At 44.7% G+C, this 15,195-nt stretch overlaps 2 protein-coding genes across 3 annotated transcripts; one reads left to right on the top strand and one right to left on the bottom strand.

Annotated features, from left to right (window-relative positions):
- The first annotated feature begins 71 nt into the window (after window positions 1-71).
- On the top strand, window positions 72-6,520 carry RPAIN (RPA interacting protein). Its single transcript, XM_054008236.1, has 7 exons — window positions 72-172; window positions 1,787-1,975; window positions 2,852-2,915; window positions 3,793-3,907; window positions 4,552-4,615; window positions 5,088-5,222; window positions 6,014-6,520. The coding sequence occupies exons 1-7, from the start codon at window positions 95-97 to the stop codon at window positions 6,041-6,043; spliced, it is 675 nt and encodes a 224-aa protein (XP_053864211.1). The 5' UTR covers window positions 72-94; the 3' UTR covers window positions 6,044-6,520.
- Window positions 6,521-7,753: 1,233 nt separating this feature from the next.
- C1QBP (complement C1q binding protein) lies at window positions 7,754-14,345 on the bottom strand. 2 transcript variants are annotated; one of them, XM_054008683.1, is made up of 6 exons: window positions 13,997-14,345; window positions 12,275-12,425; window positions 11,574-11,661; window positions 10,879-10,974; window positions 9,566-9,685; window positions 7,754-8,224 (listed from the first exon to the last, which is right to left on the bottom strand). In XM_054008683.1, the coding sequence occupies exons 1-6, from the start codon at window positions 14,247-14,249 to the stop codon at window positions 8,075-8,077; spliced, it is 858 nt and encodes a 285-aa protein (XP_053864658.1). In that variant the 5' UTR covers window positions 14,250-14,345; the 3' UTR covers window positions 7,754-8,074. The 2 variants fall into 2 exon arrangements, with proteins under 2 accessions (XP_053864658.1, XP_053864659.1); XM_054008684.1 differs by having other exon boundaries at window positions 7,754-8,221.
- Window positions 14,346-15,195: the final 850 nt, after the last annotated feature.

Genomic DNA, 15,195 nt, shown 5'->3' with positions numbered 1-15,195 from the left:
ACACGTCCCAGCGTGCACCGCGCGGGCGGCGCAGAGCGGGACTACAAGTCCCAGCGCGCACCACGCGGGGCCGTGTCTGGGCTGTGCTTGCGGCATGGAGGCGCTGGGGCAGCGGCATCGCTCTCTCTACAAGGGGGCCGCAGCCCCGCCCTGGAAGGAGACTTACCGCCGGGTGAGGGAAGCGTACCCCCCCCCCCCGTCTGTAGAACGTGGGGGCGCCCGGCGTTCGGGCACTGGATACATTGTAACGATTTCCCCATCCCGTGCGGGCGGCTCTGCGGTCCCTCGGCTCGGCGTGGCCCGGTGTGGGGAGACCTGTTAATAGTAATAGTTACCGTAGTAGGGCGGGTAGAGTCCCATTTGCACCATCTTCCACACTGGGAAACTGAGGCATGGAAGGCTTACGTGATCAAAGGCAGGACTAGAACCCAGGTCTTCTGACTCACCAGGCCAGTGTTTATGCACTGGACCATGCTGTCTCCCTAACACCTTTTTCGTGGTTCACCCCAGTCCCTGATGCCTGTCCCTTTTGTGGCGTGAGGGAGACCCTAGCACCCATTTACCTTGAGCGCATCAGGTTGCAGCCCCTTTTCCGGCTCCTCCTGCACTTCTCCCACGACCTTCTCATACATGCACACCCTATCCATGGCCTCAGAGTCACGGGGTCGCCATCAACAACCTCCGAGTGATGGCCAAAGTGGCCGTCTACAACACCAGGGAGAGGATGTTGTCTCGGGGGTTTCCTGCGACTGTGGGGCCTATTTCTGATCCTCTCTCCGTTCACGCATCCAGGCAGAGTGCCTCTGGGCAACGTCTGCTGGCTCCCTTGACACCTTCGGGAGCAGTGAGTGCAGTCCGGAGTTCTCTGCTCAGTGTCCCCTTCTGGTTCCCTTGTTTTGACCTTCACACCTGTCCTTGTTGTTGTTTTTTCCTGTTGTCCCCCATAATCATTTGAGTCCTGGGCTCAGTGGCTCCTCCCCATAGGCTGGGGGAGGGTCCTTTAGTTGTGGGAGGGGGAAGGGGTTGTGCCAGTCCACCTCTTGGAACCCAGTAGGACCATTTTCAAACAGATATGAGTTAGCCACTGCTTTGTTTTCAATGGCACCCTGAAAGCTACGTAGAAAGAAGAGTTGAATGTTGACCTTCTGTGTGCTTTAGTGGCAGTGGGGGGGAAGAGGAGAGCTGTTCTGAGTTTCCTAGGTTTCTACTGCCAGTAGTACAACCTTGAGAAATAAATATTGTCAGGCTCTGATTTCAGGTCAATTCTCCTACCCCCTTACCACCAACTCTAGATTATTCTTAAAAGATAGAGAGAGAAGGGAGTGGGGACAGTATATACAGCTGGCTGATGGCAGAACAAGTAATTTCTAGCCAGAAGAAGCCAAAGAATTGCCAGCCAAGTATGTATCTGAGTTGAGATCTGGCAACACACATGGGATTATCATAGCAGCACCATCAAAATTTGGTCCTTGTGTATTAGAGATTGGGCAGAAAATACAGCTGTTTCCTTTGACTTACCTTCTGACTGGAGAGAGATCCCAGCCAAACTGGACTGAACCTGAGCTCTTGGCCTCCTGTCTGCTAATGGTCTAGGAGCCTGACTGGTCTCTCTGGTTCTATCCACCTGCTCCAAAACCATGTTGCTATTACAGTCCTGTAGTTTCTCAATTTTCTTCAGTTACATCCCTGAGCTATAAAACCAGTGTCTGGTTGCCCCGTTGTCCAGCCAAAAGAAGAGGCATGACGCTAATGAATCCTGCATCATCTATTTTCTCTTCTCTCAAAGCGCTGTGTGGAGAGACTTAAAAACAGTCGTGCCAAGCTGCTGGATCGATACCGCCAGGCTGGGGAGAATGTGCACTGCAATGCGAGGGGTGCTCTTCTCGTGCAGGAGGTGATGGAGGAGGAGTGGCAGGCCTTACAGTCAGTGAATGTGAGCCTGCCCTCCCTCAGGAGAAAGGAGGCGCTGTCACAGGTCAGTGAGCTAGATTCTTGCACCTCATCTTGGAGCTGCCCTATCCATGGCTTCTCCATCGAACAATGTTACAAACTGCATCTCCGTCCTCAACTAGAGAAACATTTATGAAGAGACTAAACCTTTAACACTTCAGTCCCTCTAATGGGCCTGATCATTCCTGTTACGTGCAGGCCCTTACACTTTCAAAAGCCTGTTTGCTTTAGGGCTCATCTTTAAACTTCCCAGGCTTCTCTCTGCTAATCAGGTGTTATCTCAGGGTTGCAGATATGCACAGCCCTCCATCTTCTCATCTCAAGATAATGTACATCTATTGTTATTTATATCTAGTACCCTTCTCACCTTTCTGGGTAGTAGGGATCTAGCTGTAATGCCCTGCTTTAAGGATCTCGTGCCTCTGGCTGGTCAAGATTTGCACAGCTCAAAAGCTTTGAGCTGCTTCAGCCATATGAGTGGAGGATCCAACATCAGGAGCTACTGCCTCTCAGTCCCTTATAGCTAGGAATGGGAAGTTCCCTTCAGCACCAGTTGCATGTGAATCTTGTGATTCTGGGGGTTTGTTTTGTTTGTTTTTTGTGCCTGGTTTTTAAAGATTAGCGTTGTTTGTCCAGTTTCTTAGAATGACACATCTACAAATGGGTATAAAATGTTAAGGTTTGACGTTAAAGGGGAGTGGGGCTGTATTTCCTTGAAACTTCTATCTAGCTTTAAAAGAGTCTGGAAACCTCTGCTTGCTAACTGCAAACACTCCATGAAAGTTCAGGAAACTCCCACTATATAGTTGCAAATGCAGCAGAGTCACTTGTTTGATTACACTGGATTGTTTTAATGCAGTACTGTCCAGCTGATGTTAATCCTCATCTATGTATGTTTCAGGTGTTGGAGGACCCTGATGAACTAGCAGTACTGGAGGAAATCCAACAAGAGTTGCTCTCGCAAGGTAGCTTTCAAAAAACATATTCTTCATACTGACACATGCAAATACCCCCCGTGGGCCATTTTTAACCTTCCTGATATCCTAGTCATTCATTTATTTGAGGCTGAACTTTCTTCTTGGCTCAGAAATCATGTGATTTCCAAAGGACTCTTTAAAAAAAAAAAATCCATGATCTCAGATGCTTTGGGATCCTGGAAGGTGGTTGGATGTGATTGGTAGCATTGCTTTGTTACAACTCCAAGAGTTGGGAGTTAAATCATGGGATGTGTGAGAGGTCAATGAAGAACATGAGCTTGGACTGTTCGCGAGAGCTTTAGTTCCCTTCTAAAGGGTTGGAAGATGGATAAGTAAAAATGTTCAAAAATGTTCCAGTATTTCCATATATCTAAAATATTTGATTTTTGCCTCTCACCCTAATTTGACTTTCCCGTGAGCAGCCAATGATCAAATGACAGTCATAATAGCACACAACAAATCTCCTTTTGTATCCTCTGAAATGAGTAGTCTGAGCACGGCGCTGGGATCCAGGAGTTTCAGGCTCTGACACTCTTTGGACAAATCACAATCTCTGTTTCCCTATCTATAAAATAGGAAGATGTGAGGTGCAGTTGATTAATGCTTGTAAAGTACTTTGAGATCTTTGGGTGGAAGGTGTAGTAGGCAGAGTTAGATTAGGATCATCTAGAGGTTTTCAGCGTGCATCACGAGTAAGGATTTAAGACAGAATCCCCTAATGTTTTTGCAGCTGTTCCAAAGAAAGACAAGTTAGAAATAGCGACTAACCCAGATTTCTTTCTGCATAGCCATAGCAATTTCATCTTGACATTTGTCTTAGGTCCGTAGCCAATGACAACTGTTTGTTGTTGTTGTTCTTTAACAGAACAGTTGACAATAGAAGAATATGAACGGAGTCTGCAGTTTGACCAGGAGTGCCTCAATGCAATGCTTGACAGCTTGGACGCAGGCAACAAGATTATCTGTCCAGTGTGTAAAAGGTGAAGTGTTCCTGTCATCAAATGCTATATGTTAACTACCTCACAAGCCAGTAGACCTGAATTTCACCCAAGTATGTGATGATGATGTCAGAGCTTAAACATCTTTTTATGCATGCTTTCTAACAACTGGTGATTGGCTGATGAAGTCTGGCTTCATTCATTCTTGCTGTAATAAGAGATATATGGAGCTCTTCACTTATCACTGGAATGCAGCCAGCTGTGGAACTCAGTAAGCCTTTAATAGCAATATACCATAAGAAGTTAAGACCAGACTTCATATTTTGTGTGTAACATGACTTGAACACCTCAGCTTTATGTCTCTCTTCCATACCATTCATTGCATGAAGCATACTATAGGGTACGCTGATGATCAAAATAGCCATAAGTGGTACAGGGCATTCTGCAGTGAGTTGATAAATAGTCATTCTCTCTGGGTGCAGATGCAGTTTGGCCTCTTGCATGGGAGGGGCGGCGGGGGAAGCAAACCTCTTTCTTTAGTAAGGGTTTGATTGTTACAGTTACTCAGGAGGCACAAATCCTGTGTGTGAGAGATTCTTCTAAAATCTAACTTCAGTCTTGCTGGAATTCAGTGTTTTCGCTTTCTAGTTGTCTGGCAAGGCTACCACATTGTGTTCTATTTCTAGGAATAACCTGACTGTGATGAGTCATTTGGTTTTATGCCAGTGTGGATTATACATCAGCACCCAGGTAAACTATCATTAATTGTTGTAGCGCCTGAGAATTCTGGGCAAAGTTGCCTCTCTGTTTTGAATGCTGCTGACATGGTGCGTTCATGTTTTTGAGCCCCCTGTCTTGGTCCTCTTTTGCACCCATACAAGTTTGATGGGAAGGTGACTGCACAGAGCTGTAGTTCTCAAACTGTGGTCTGTAGAGCCCATCCCAGAAGTCCACTGAATGGAATGATTGGAGAACCAAGCAACAGGGGCCTGGGAGAAAATATGGGCCTATACATTCTCTCTCCTACTAAGCATCATATAGAACAAAAAAAAGCTGAAGAAACCCAGTGTAGTAGCCTGTGTCTGAAGTGAATCATCCAGCATGTGGAGCTATGCAGTCAGAAATGCTAGTTCTTAGAGTTAGGTAAACTTGCTGCAAAGCAACTCCTAAGAAAATCCTCTTAAAAGCACAAGATGAGTTTCTTAATCTATTTCTGTCTCAGGGCATGACAGAACAGAAGCTCCAGTCACTTCTAGAAGAGAGTGTAACAGAACATGGTCATCAGTGTCTTCACAATCCTGAGTTCTCCTTCACTAGTGGAATGGAGGGAGAAGCCAATCTTCTCATGAGCTGTCCGGTGAGTCTAAATTGCCACGGGAGTCTCGGGGAAGCATCCCCATTCATGTGTGCTTCTCCATGTAGTAGGCAAAAACAAATCAACCTATTCAACTTAAAGGTTAAGCTGCTCCCCTTTCAACCGTGCCCTCCCACCCCACCACACCCCTTTTGGGAAGCTGCTGGGTTTGCAAAAGCATGGTATTTCTATGAGGAACATGACAGTAGGGTTTCATTCCATTTTCTAATTTGGCTACTTGTCCTTTAACTGTATGATATGCAGTATGTATTTCCATGCCATGTAACACAAATGGAACTATTGGGCTAAGTAATTATCTATATCCTGAATAAACAGGCTATTTTACTAAAACCAAAGATGTCTTTAAAATATAAGTTACTCTTCATCTTTGTTTCCTTTTTTCTAGTTGTCTCATCTTAGACAACCTAGTGAAACTGATTCATGTGTGTTTTACTTTCTGGTTCTCCTGCACTAGCACAGCACAGTGCTGCAAAGTTTGGATTGCAAATGCTGCAGGGAATGCTTAAATCCCCAAGACCACTCTTTTTTCATTTCAGTAACAAGCTGTGAAACCATTTTGATTTAAGCGTACTGAAAGCTTGTTTATAGAAGTCCCAAATGTTGTGCTGAAATCAACATAACCTTTAGACAGAGTATGGTCCCTTCTTGAGTTTCTCCCTGTGAATAGACTAAACCCGGGTTTAGGGGGTGGCTCTTAGCATTAGTGTCCTAGTGTTATAATTACGGTTTTATGGTCTATACCTGTAAGTGACTGGGCACTTTCTTTTCCAAAGGTCTGTGACTCTTGGACAGTTCTCATATAACTACAACCCTGCTGGGGTTTCTCCATGGAAAGAATACACTAGTAAGATCCTTCTTTCAGCCTCTAAGCAACTTGAATGGCATCCTGCACATCTTTTCTTTTTATATTTAACTGTATATAATGTTTTTGTACTTTAATACTGGATATCAAGCAATATTAATCTGCACTTTTGATAGCTAAATAAATATTTGAAATGAGATGTGGCTATTCACAGAAATGAGACAAGCCTCCCAGCATCTTGAATTCAGCACAAGCCTTACGGCTGCCTCTCTGGCTTTCCATTTATTTCCTGTTCTGCAGCAAGAACAGCTGGGGCTCTGCCTATCTCAGCTTGTGTAGTTACATTTGACTTACTCTAGAGCAGGAGGTGCCTGCTCCAGGGTTGATGGAAAATTTCAGTTGTGAAATGTAAGTGAACATACACCAAGACCAAACTGGCCCTTACAAAAATTACATTAAAGTCTTCCCTCTCACTGGATCTAATGTCCCTATCATTGCTACTACAGCTTAACCCCGACCTTTATCATAGGGAAAAAGACTAATACATACTTTTACTATTTAGAGTTGGTATGTGCCATTGAATAGGAAGCATGATACAGTGCATCTTTATTTGCAACCTTGAGCCAGACCCAAGCTATGACTAGTATGCAGTGACAAATGTGAAATGATGTAAAAACTCATCCATCACTTCCTTTTGACTGTAGAGGATAGTCGTTTGAAGTAACAGTTATGATATAGTAGTGCCCTTTAAATCAGCCTGACCTGTTTATCAGAGTAGGGCAGTCGAATCACTGATGTGATTGATGCATGCTGCTGAGGAATATGTCTGGTGGTTTTCAACTGGGCTGTGATGAGGGTAAACTAAAACCTAGATGCATTCTATATCTCAAATGCTTTAGTTACAGCACATCAGCCCCAACCATTCCAAATAAAGATCACTGTAGCTTTGATTGGATGCTGAGTGAGTGAGCTAAACAGCTGGTCTATATCAGAACTCATACCGGTACAGCTGATTGAGTGGCCAACAGGGTTATAAAAAGCCCAAACCCATGATAGTGGGTTCCTGTGTTTATTTAACTTGTATTAAACAATGTAGTTGAAAGATTAGATACTAGAAATGTTACATTTCAATTTCAACATGTAAAGGAAAACAAACTGAAAATGTTAAGTAACCAGACAGAAAGGGTAGTGGTGCTCTGAAATACTACAAGAGTTAATCCATGCATGCTTAACTTGAACCAATATGAGCTGGGCCTTCCAAGTTGTCAGGAACTCAATCCTTTCAATGGTGCTGTCAAATGTATCCAGCAAGCCTAGTTTTACTATATCATAGTTGGCATCAGTGGATTCTAAATATTTATCCAAAAAGGAGGAATAGGGGCAAGGGAGCAGCATCTTCACAGTGCATAAGTCTGCCTGCAAGATTTGTCACGCAGGTATCTAATCATTAGGAAGTGGCCTGAGAAACCAACTCCTACAAGATGAAAGTCAGTGTTGGCAGCTCTGTCATCAGTCTGGATAAGATCTGAACTATTCATCTAGAAACAATATGCTTCCTCTCCTGCCTCCAATCACCTTCTGTGTTGAGGCAAATTAATTTAACAGTCTAATATTATATACCACCATAAATAAAAGGCAGTCTGTGAATTTTAAGAACTCAGCTTCCCCATGACCCACCAAAAGGCATCTATGACTTCTACCTAAGTCTGACCCATTTACAGCACTTCTTAACCAGCAACAGTAAAGCCAAAAGAAATTTTTTTTCTTGAGCGGATTTTATTCTTCATGTCATTATATCATGTTTCTTAATTGTACAAAAATACCCAAACTGGTGGGAGGTGTGAGAATGACACAAAACTTAATCTAGGCTGCAACATAAATTAAATTTGAAATGCAATCATTGAGAATCATTTAGTTTTCCATGATGTTTATCCCACTTTGAAGTTTTAAACTTACTGGTGGTATCAGCTGCAGGTAAGAGTACTGCTACAGGATATCCACAGTTGTAGGCTTTGACTTTTAATTTCCTAGTCTACTGACATTTGACAAAGCTTTTAAGGTCTTCAAGGAATTTAATGTACTCCTGATGCTCTAATGCAGTGCTGAGCTCAACTAATTCATCAGCAAATGTGTTGTCCACTCCTCGGTCAGCCAAGAAATCCATTAAGTGGTCATACATCTTCTGCAAGAAATTAATATAATTATTAAACAGAATTATAGATAAGCATTACTTTAAATGCCCTTTTGAATTTCGCTTTCTGCTGGGAAGAAGAATGGATAGAACCTGTTCCCTTCCTCACAGCAGGCCTAAACTAGGAGCAAGATTTACAGGAGACTAATACAGGAATGATAGGGGAGACCTCTAATGGAGGTTAATATACTGTTATTTTCTACTAAACTGCACCCAACTGTAATACTGAGATGGTCTAATGACAATGCAAGCTAGTAAATCAAGTCTGTTGAAGACCATCTGCATCACCAACAAGCCTTTTATCCCACCCAAGATTCTCCGTGTAATGCTATGTATTTGAAGTTTGGACACAGGTTATTTTCAATACTGTCTGGGCAGCATGGTCAGAAGATTGGTACCAGACCTGTTCAATTAAGATTCAGTTCCTTTCCAAATCATACATTGCATTTTTCATATTCATATATTTTTAGAGTTGCAAGTAGACTTGCGTGATAACACCACCCCAAGAAACACGTTTTGTACTAAGCAGTAAATGTGAACCAGGGATGTAGAAGACCTTCCCCTTTGCCCAATTTGATTGTGTATGTTTAAAAAAAAAAAAAAAAAAACAGCATCTCAACCTCTGGCATTATCAGCAGTATTGTTCCAGCCAGTGAGTCTCACTTCTTGATACAGGCCTGAGCCTGCAAAAGGACTTGCACATACCAATCCTTTCTCCCACATGGATTTCCAATTAAATCACTGGCATTTAGAGGGTATCAGCAAGTGCCTGGTGAGGTTTTTGGTAAATACACACAAAATATGCATAATAAAATGTGCCCGTAACACACAGTCAGAAGAACATGCATGAGTGTCTTCTAACTTTACCTTAAATGATCTGTCAAATTTTCACAAAACTGGGATAATTTCACTAAATGATACTTGGTCAGTATTCTACTGATCAGCCTGCAGAAGTCTCACTGACTTCAATTTATCTTATGTACATAGATGGCTCCCATCACAGTAGTATCTGAGCACCTAACAGATCTATATTCATCTTCACAGCACCCCTATAAGGGACAGCAGTGCTATTATCCCCATTTTACAGATGGGGAACTGAGGCACAGAATTGCCTAAAGTCACGCAGGAAGCCTGGGGCAGAGTAGGGAATACCAAGTCCTAGGCAAGCACCCTAACCACTGGACTCTCCTTCTCAATGAGAGCTCACCAAGAAGCGATCCCAGGACAGGGCTCCTGGTGACTATATCAACATCTAGAGAGAAAACCAAATGGGACGAGTTGAGTTAAGCTCTATGCAGTCTAATGTGCTACACAGGTTTTAGCAGCACCTACCCAGTCAAGAGAGTCTGTGTTGAGAGTGTAGTTGGTATCCTTCCAATCTGATTCTCCAGTGGGCTGAAAGCTGACCTCCTGAATTGAGAAAATGTCACTCTCCCCTTCCCCATGTCCAATCTGAGACAAGAAAGGAGATCTGTGAGGAAGAACTGCCCTAACTGGAGAGCACCTTCAGCCATTACATTCTGGATCAGGAACATTATTCAGCTGGCAAAAGCTATGGAGCACAACAATATGACTGACACATGGTAAAGCTAACTACACTTGCAGGTTTTGATTATTAACATACTTAGGAGTCCCTACTTCTCCTCTTGCTGAGTACATGTGGTAAGGACACTTACACACAAGTTGCCATAATGGATCAATCCACCATTATTTGTTGCCCATTATCCTGTCTCTGACAGTGGCCAGTACCAATTGCTTCAGAGGAAGATATACAAAATCTTCTAATGGACAATTCCGGAATAACCCAAGAAGAAGTTTCCTCCTAAACATTGTCAACTGGAGTTTGGCTTATACTATGAAGCATTAAGATTTATATCCCTTCTAAGGATTATACTAAGGTTTTTTAAAAAAAGTCAAATGCAACTGCAATGTTCTCAACAGAAAAAATGTCTAATTTATTTTGGAATTCTACTACTCTTGGTCTCAATGACATCTAGTGACAATGAATTCCACAAGTCAATTATGTATTGTGTAGAAATATATATATATTTAAATTGCTGTCCTTCAAGTTACAGTACACTGCTAAAAATTGCTGCTCACTTCCTTCTGCCTACTCTGTTCAGCAGAAGCTATTAGAACAGAGGAAAGCAAGCAGCTATACTTAGGGAAGCGAGACCAGGATATGCAGAGTGGAGTGGAACTTCCCAGCTCTGCAAACATTTAAAACCTTTTATTCTGTCACACTGAACAAGATGAGAGGGGTAGCTGTGTTAGTCTGAATCTGTAAAAAGCAACAGAGGGTCCTGTGGCACCTTTGAGACTAACAGAAGTATTGGGAGCATAAGCTTTCGTGGGTAAGAACCTCACTTCTTCAGATGCATCTGAAGAAGTGAGGTTCTTACCCACGAAAGCTTATGCTCCCAATACTTCTGTTAGTCTCAAAGGTGCCACAGGACCCTCTGTTGCTTTTTACTGAACAAGATGGTAATAGGACTGTCTATAGATTATGGAAGCGCATATATGTTGTACAGCAAAATCTTGCCTGACCAGACAAGAGGAATAAGACGATGCACAGAATCAGAGTGCATTGTCCCACTCAACCCACAATTACCAGTGGTTCACTTCCTCCAATTCATGATACCTACCTCATCCTCAGGATAGTGGCAGTCAAGCACAAGAGTCTGTTTGGGGTCATCTTTTGTTACTTCTACAACAAAGTTAGGAGTCGATGTAAGTTCAGGCTATGAAAAGTAAGAGGAAGATCACGTTAGCATTGGACTCCACCTATGCTAGGTAACTACTTTCTATAGAAAGACCAGTGGGGAAAGCAGGCAGTACATAAACCAACTGCTACAAAACTTAAACTGGTTTGTTTTTAGACACTACACAGATTCCTCAAATATGTCTAATATCGGTGTTCACAGCAAAGCAAGTTTTTGCCTCAAAACCATCACATCGCTCACTTTAAAAGTGGTAAGTGATTCTATTTACTAACTATTGTAATACCGGCTGATTAAATCCCACCATCACCATAAACACAGAAGACCTTATAAAAGATCAAGGGGTGTGTGAATATATTTATGGATTAAGATTTTTTTAACCGTACTTCATCACAGCAAGTTGCAAAGGTAGCTATAAGTTCGAACATCTTAGTTCCTTTCACTTTTAGCTACAAAGGATCCTCTTGTACGGGCACATTTTATGCCTACCAAGTGGCTTTCTACCTTTGATATTGCAATAAGAGGGAGAGGGTAGTTTAATTGTAGACCAGGCAAATGCCTAATGTCCTCCTCTACTACACTGCACTTATTGAAAGGGTACATAAAGGCTGTAAATTTACCTCCTGTTCATCAGTTTTCTGTTGTTCTTGTGGTTCTTCATCAAATGTTGGTGGAATGCTGTTGTTAACGTTGAATGTAACTGTAATCCTTCAACACAATGTAACAAGAGGATGAGATTAAATACCAGATAAAAGCCACATTAGTTGAACTGATACTCACAGCTCTATTACTGCTCACAAAGTTTCAGGTGCTTATTCAATCTGGGATGTCAATAACGGAGCCTGAAGTATATTGTGCACTTCACTGAATTTCCCCAGCACGTCGTATGGTGTGCTACTCTCAAGGATAAATGTTAAGATAAGATCACTACACGAAGTTTAAACCCCATAAATTCCCTGTATTTATGAACTAATGCATTTTCAGTTTACTAGGTTAAATTCGTGTTTCCTGTTGCCCCTTAGGGTGAAATGGTGCCATGAATCCTTAGAAGACACAGGGCAAGATACAATGGCAAAGTATACCCCATTGCACTACAGGATGGAAAAATGACGTGACTACAAAGCTTTTGTAATCTCCACTTGGCCTGGATGACAGAACCAAGTGACATTGGGAAGCAGTACTAAGTTAATAGCTTTTCATTAACATAACATCTATCATGGACAAGACATGCTTATCCTGCTTCACCGGTATTTATACTAAGTCCTTATATTCACTGACAAGATCAAATATCAGCTCATCGAAAAACCCATCTCACACTTACCTTTCACCATCTATTTTCCGCAACAATTTGGCTTCAGTGCCATGCACTTCTAGCTCCCACCCTCCAGACATCTTGGGCAGGGATTTATGTTTCCGGATGTTCTTCTCCTCTTTAATTTCATCTCTCAGAAACTCTGCAAATGCTTTGTCCCCTGGGGGGAATAAAAAGAGATGAAGACATTAAAACACCCGAGTTAGAGAAATATTGTTCCCTTGTGGCTAGAAGAGAAAATGAAGTTAGGCCTCCAGGATTCTATTTCTAGCTTAGCCACTGACTTGACCAAATAACATCTGTGTACCTCAGTTTATCCTGGTATAAAGTGGTGATGGTGGGAGGTAATACCACATACCTTATACTGAGATTGGAAGGCCTAGTCGTTCATAAAGAGTTTTGCAATGTTCAGCTGAAAAGCACTATACTGAAGAGGGCAAAGAATTAAAGCGTGTGCAGAGTGATGATGTGTGAGAACCCTTAATTTGCCAAAGGGGCTGAAGTTCTGGATGAAGAGTTAAGTAACACGCCATTACTAAAAGACATTATTAAAAGCTGTTCTTTCAATACATACAAGTATTGATATAGTTTCAGAGTAACAGCCGTGTTAGTCTGTATCCGCAAAAAGAAGAACAGGAGTACTTGTGGCACCTTAGAGACTAACAAATTTATTAGAGCATAAGCTTTCGTGGACTACAGCCCACTTCTTCGGATGCATATCCATATGCATCCGAAGAAGTGGGCTGTAGTCCACGAAAGCTTATGCTCTAATAAATTTGTTAGTCTCTAAGGTGCCACAAGTACTCCTGTTCTTCTTTTTAAGTATTGATATAGGTACAATACACTGGAAAAAAAGCACCTACATTATTAATGAAGTGAGCACAAGAACTTGGATTGAATCACTGGAGTCTTAAGCAGGGTTCCCAGTGACTACAACAGATCTCAGGCATAAGAATCTGCCCTGTAGGGCCTAGGAGTGAAGTCAGAGGCTGACAATCCCAATATACCTCCATGCCTGAAACAAGATTACAATACAGATAAATACCTGTTTAACCATCCATCTAAGGAGCGCACACTGCTTTGCAATCATTATGCATCACCAACCCTTTCCATAAAGCAGGTGAATTATCTGTATTTCACCACTGGGTTTGCTGAAGTTAAGATGGGAGGGGGGAGGGGAAGGAGGGAGGAAAGAGACACGGGACTGACACACAACAGAAAGGTTAAGTGACTTGCCCAAGGTCACAATTTTGTCAGTGACAAAGATAGGAACAGAATCCCACAGACCCAATTCCCAGTTCTGCTACAGTCGGACATCTTCCATCCATCCATCCATCGCATCTCGATGCACAGGAGACTCTGTGCCTAGGGACTGTTGAGATGCAGAGAACACAAGAGCCCACGTGCCACACAGGGAACACCATGAGCCCAGAGAGAAGCGGTTCACGGCTGCAGATCTTCCGAGGGAAGGAGCTCGGAGCCCAGACCGAGAGCTCCCGGCCCCTTCGCCGTCCCGCGCAAGGCGCCAGCCCCAGGCTGCAGCTCAGAAGCGGAGCGTCCGCCTGGGCCTGTTACACGCCCCCTGACCGCCCAGGCCAGCAACCCGCTTCTACTGGGAACCGCCCGCCCGCGGGAACCGGGGCTCCCCGCGCCTAGGAAACCCCGCTCTTCTCCCGGGACTCCCGCGTCGCCCAGCCTCGGCCGCCCCCTCCTTCCACCCCCCGCTCTTACCCTCGGTGTGGAGGCCGCCGCAGCCGCAGGACACGCCGGCGGGGGAGGCTCGCTGAGGCCGCAGGAGGCCAGGCCGCTGCGTCCCGGCGGCGTCCCCGCTGAGCAGCCAGAGGCTGCGGGTGAAGGGGCGGGCGGCAGGCGGGCGGGCGTCGCAGAGCAGGGCCGCGGGCCGCAGCAGCGGGGAGGGCGGGACCCGCGGCGGCAGCGGGCGGAGGGCGGCGGCGGCGGAGCGCAGAGCCCGGGCGAGCAGCATCCTGCCAGGAGAGCGAGGCCGAGTGAGGCGGGGGCACGGCACGTGGGGGAGCAGAGGACAGGGAGCGGCCCCTCACCCGGAAGTGTAAGCTGTCCCCCGGAAGCGCGTCATCACCCGGAAGTGTTTCTCCCGCTTTCCGGGGCGTCGGACTCGGACTCGGACTCGGACGTTTTCTGTTCCCGGCTAGGCCGCAGCGCTGACCGCGGGACTGGGGCAGAGCCAGGGCAGCAGGAGCCCCCAGCCTCGGCTCCATGGGCCCGGCTGGAGCGCCCCGAGCCCCACCCCCGTGCGAGGCGCTGTGCAAATGGAGCCCAGAGTCCCCGCCCCAGGGGGCCACTGAAAAGCACCTGCCAGCCTGGATTGGGCCCACGCTCGCCCGGCTGCGTCCTCGGGTTACCAGCTTGGGTTGGGAGTATTCCTGGAGGTTTCCTCACGTGACATAATCTTTAATTAAAGATAAATCTTTAATTCCTGGAGGCTCCAGGACAATCCTGGAGGCTTGGCAACCCTACTGCGTCCATGCAGCGCCACCAGCCCAGGAAAGCGGCATACGCATTATAATCCTATCCCCTTTGCTCTCACAGGGGGTAGCCACGGAGCTCGGTTCCCACCGGGTGTGAAGGCTGAGCCATAGGAATTCTTTTTTCCACCAAAAATCCAACACCCCATTTCAGCACAAAGCAAGGGTGCTGCAGCTGAGAATAACCATAGGCCACAATTTTCAAAAGTGACTAGTGATGGTGGATGCCAACTTGAGACAGCTTCAAGTGTAGGTAGTCAGTTATTTTGGTCAAGGTCCAGAACTCCAGAGAAAATAATGACGATAAATAAAAGGATGTAGGGGTCCAGTTAAAAACCTCTGGCAGGCTGGACTGGGCCCACAGTCTACCTGTTGAGTATCTCTGCCTTAAAGGCTTCCGGTAGTTGAGCAGCCACAGAAAATTAC

This window comes from Malaclemys terrapin, chromosome 18, assembly GCF_027887155.1.
Source record: "Malaclemys terrapin pileata isolate rMalTer1 chromosome 18, rMalTer1.hap1, whole genome shotgun sequence".
NCBI lineage: Eukaryota > Metazoa > Chordata > Testudines > Emydidae > Malaclemys > Malaclemys terrapin.
The sequence above is the reverse complement of the archived record's forward strand: the minus strand, read 5'-3'. Positions and strand labels throughout refer to the sequence as shown.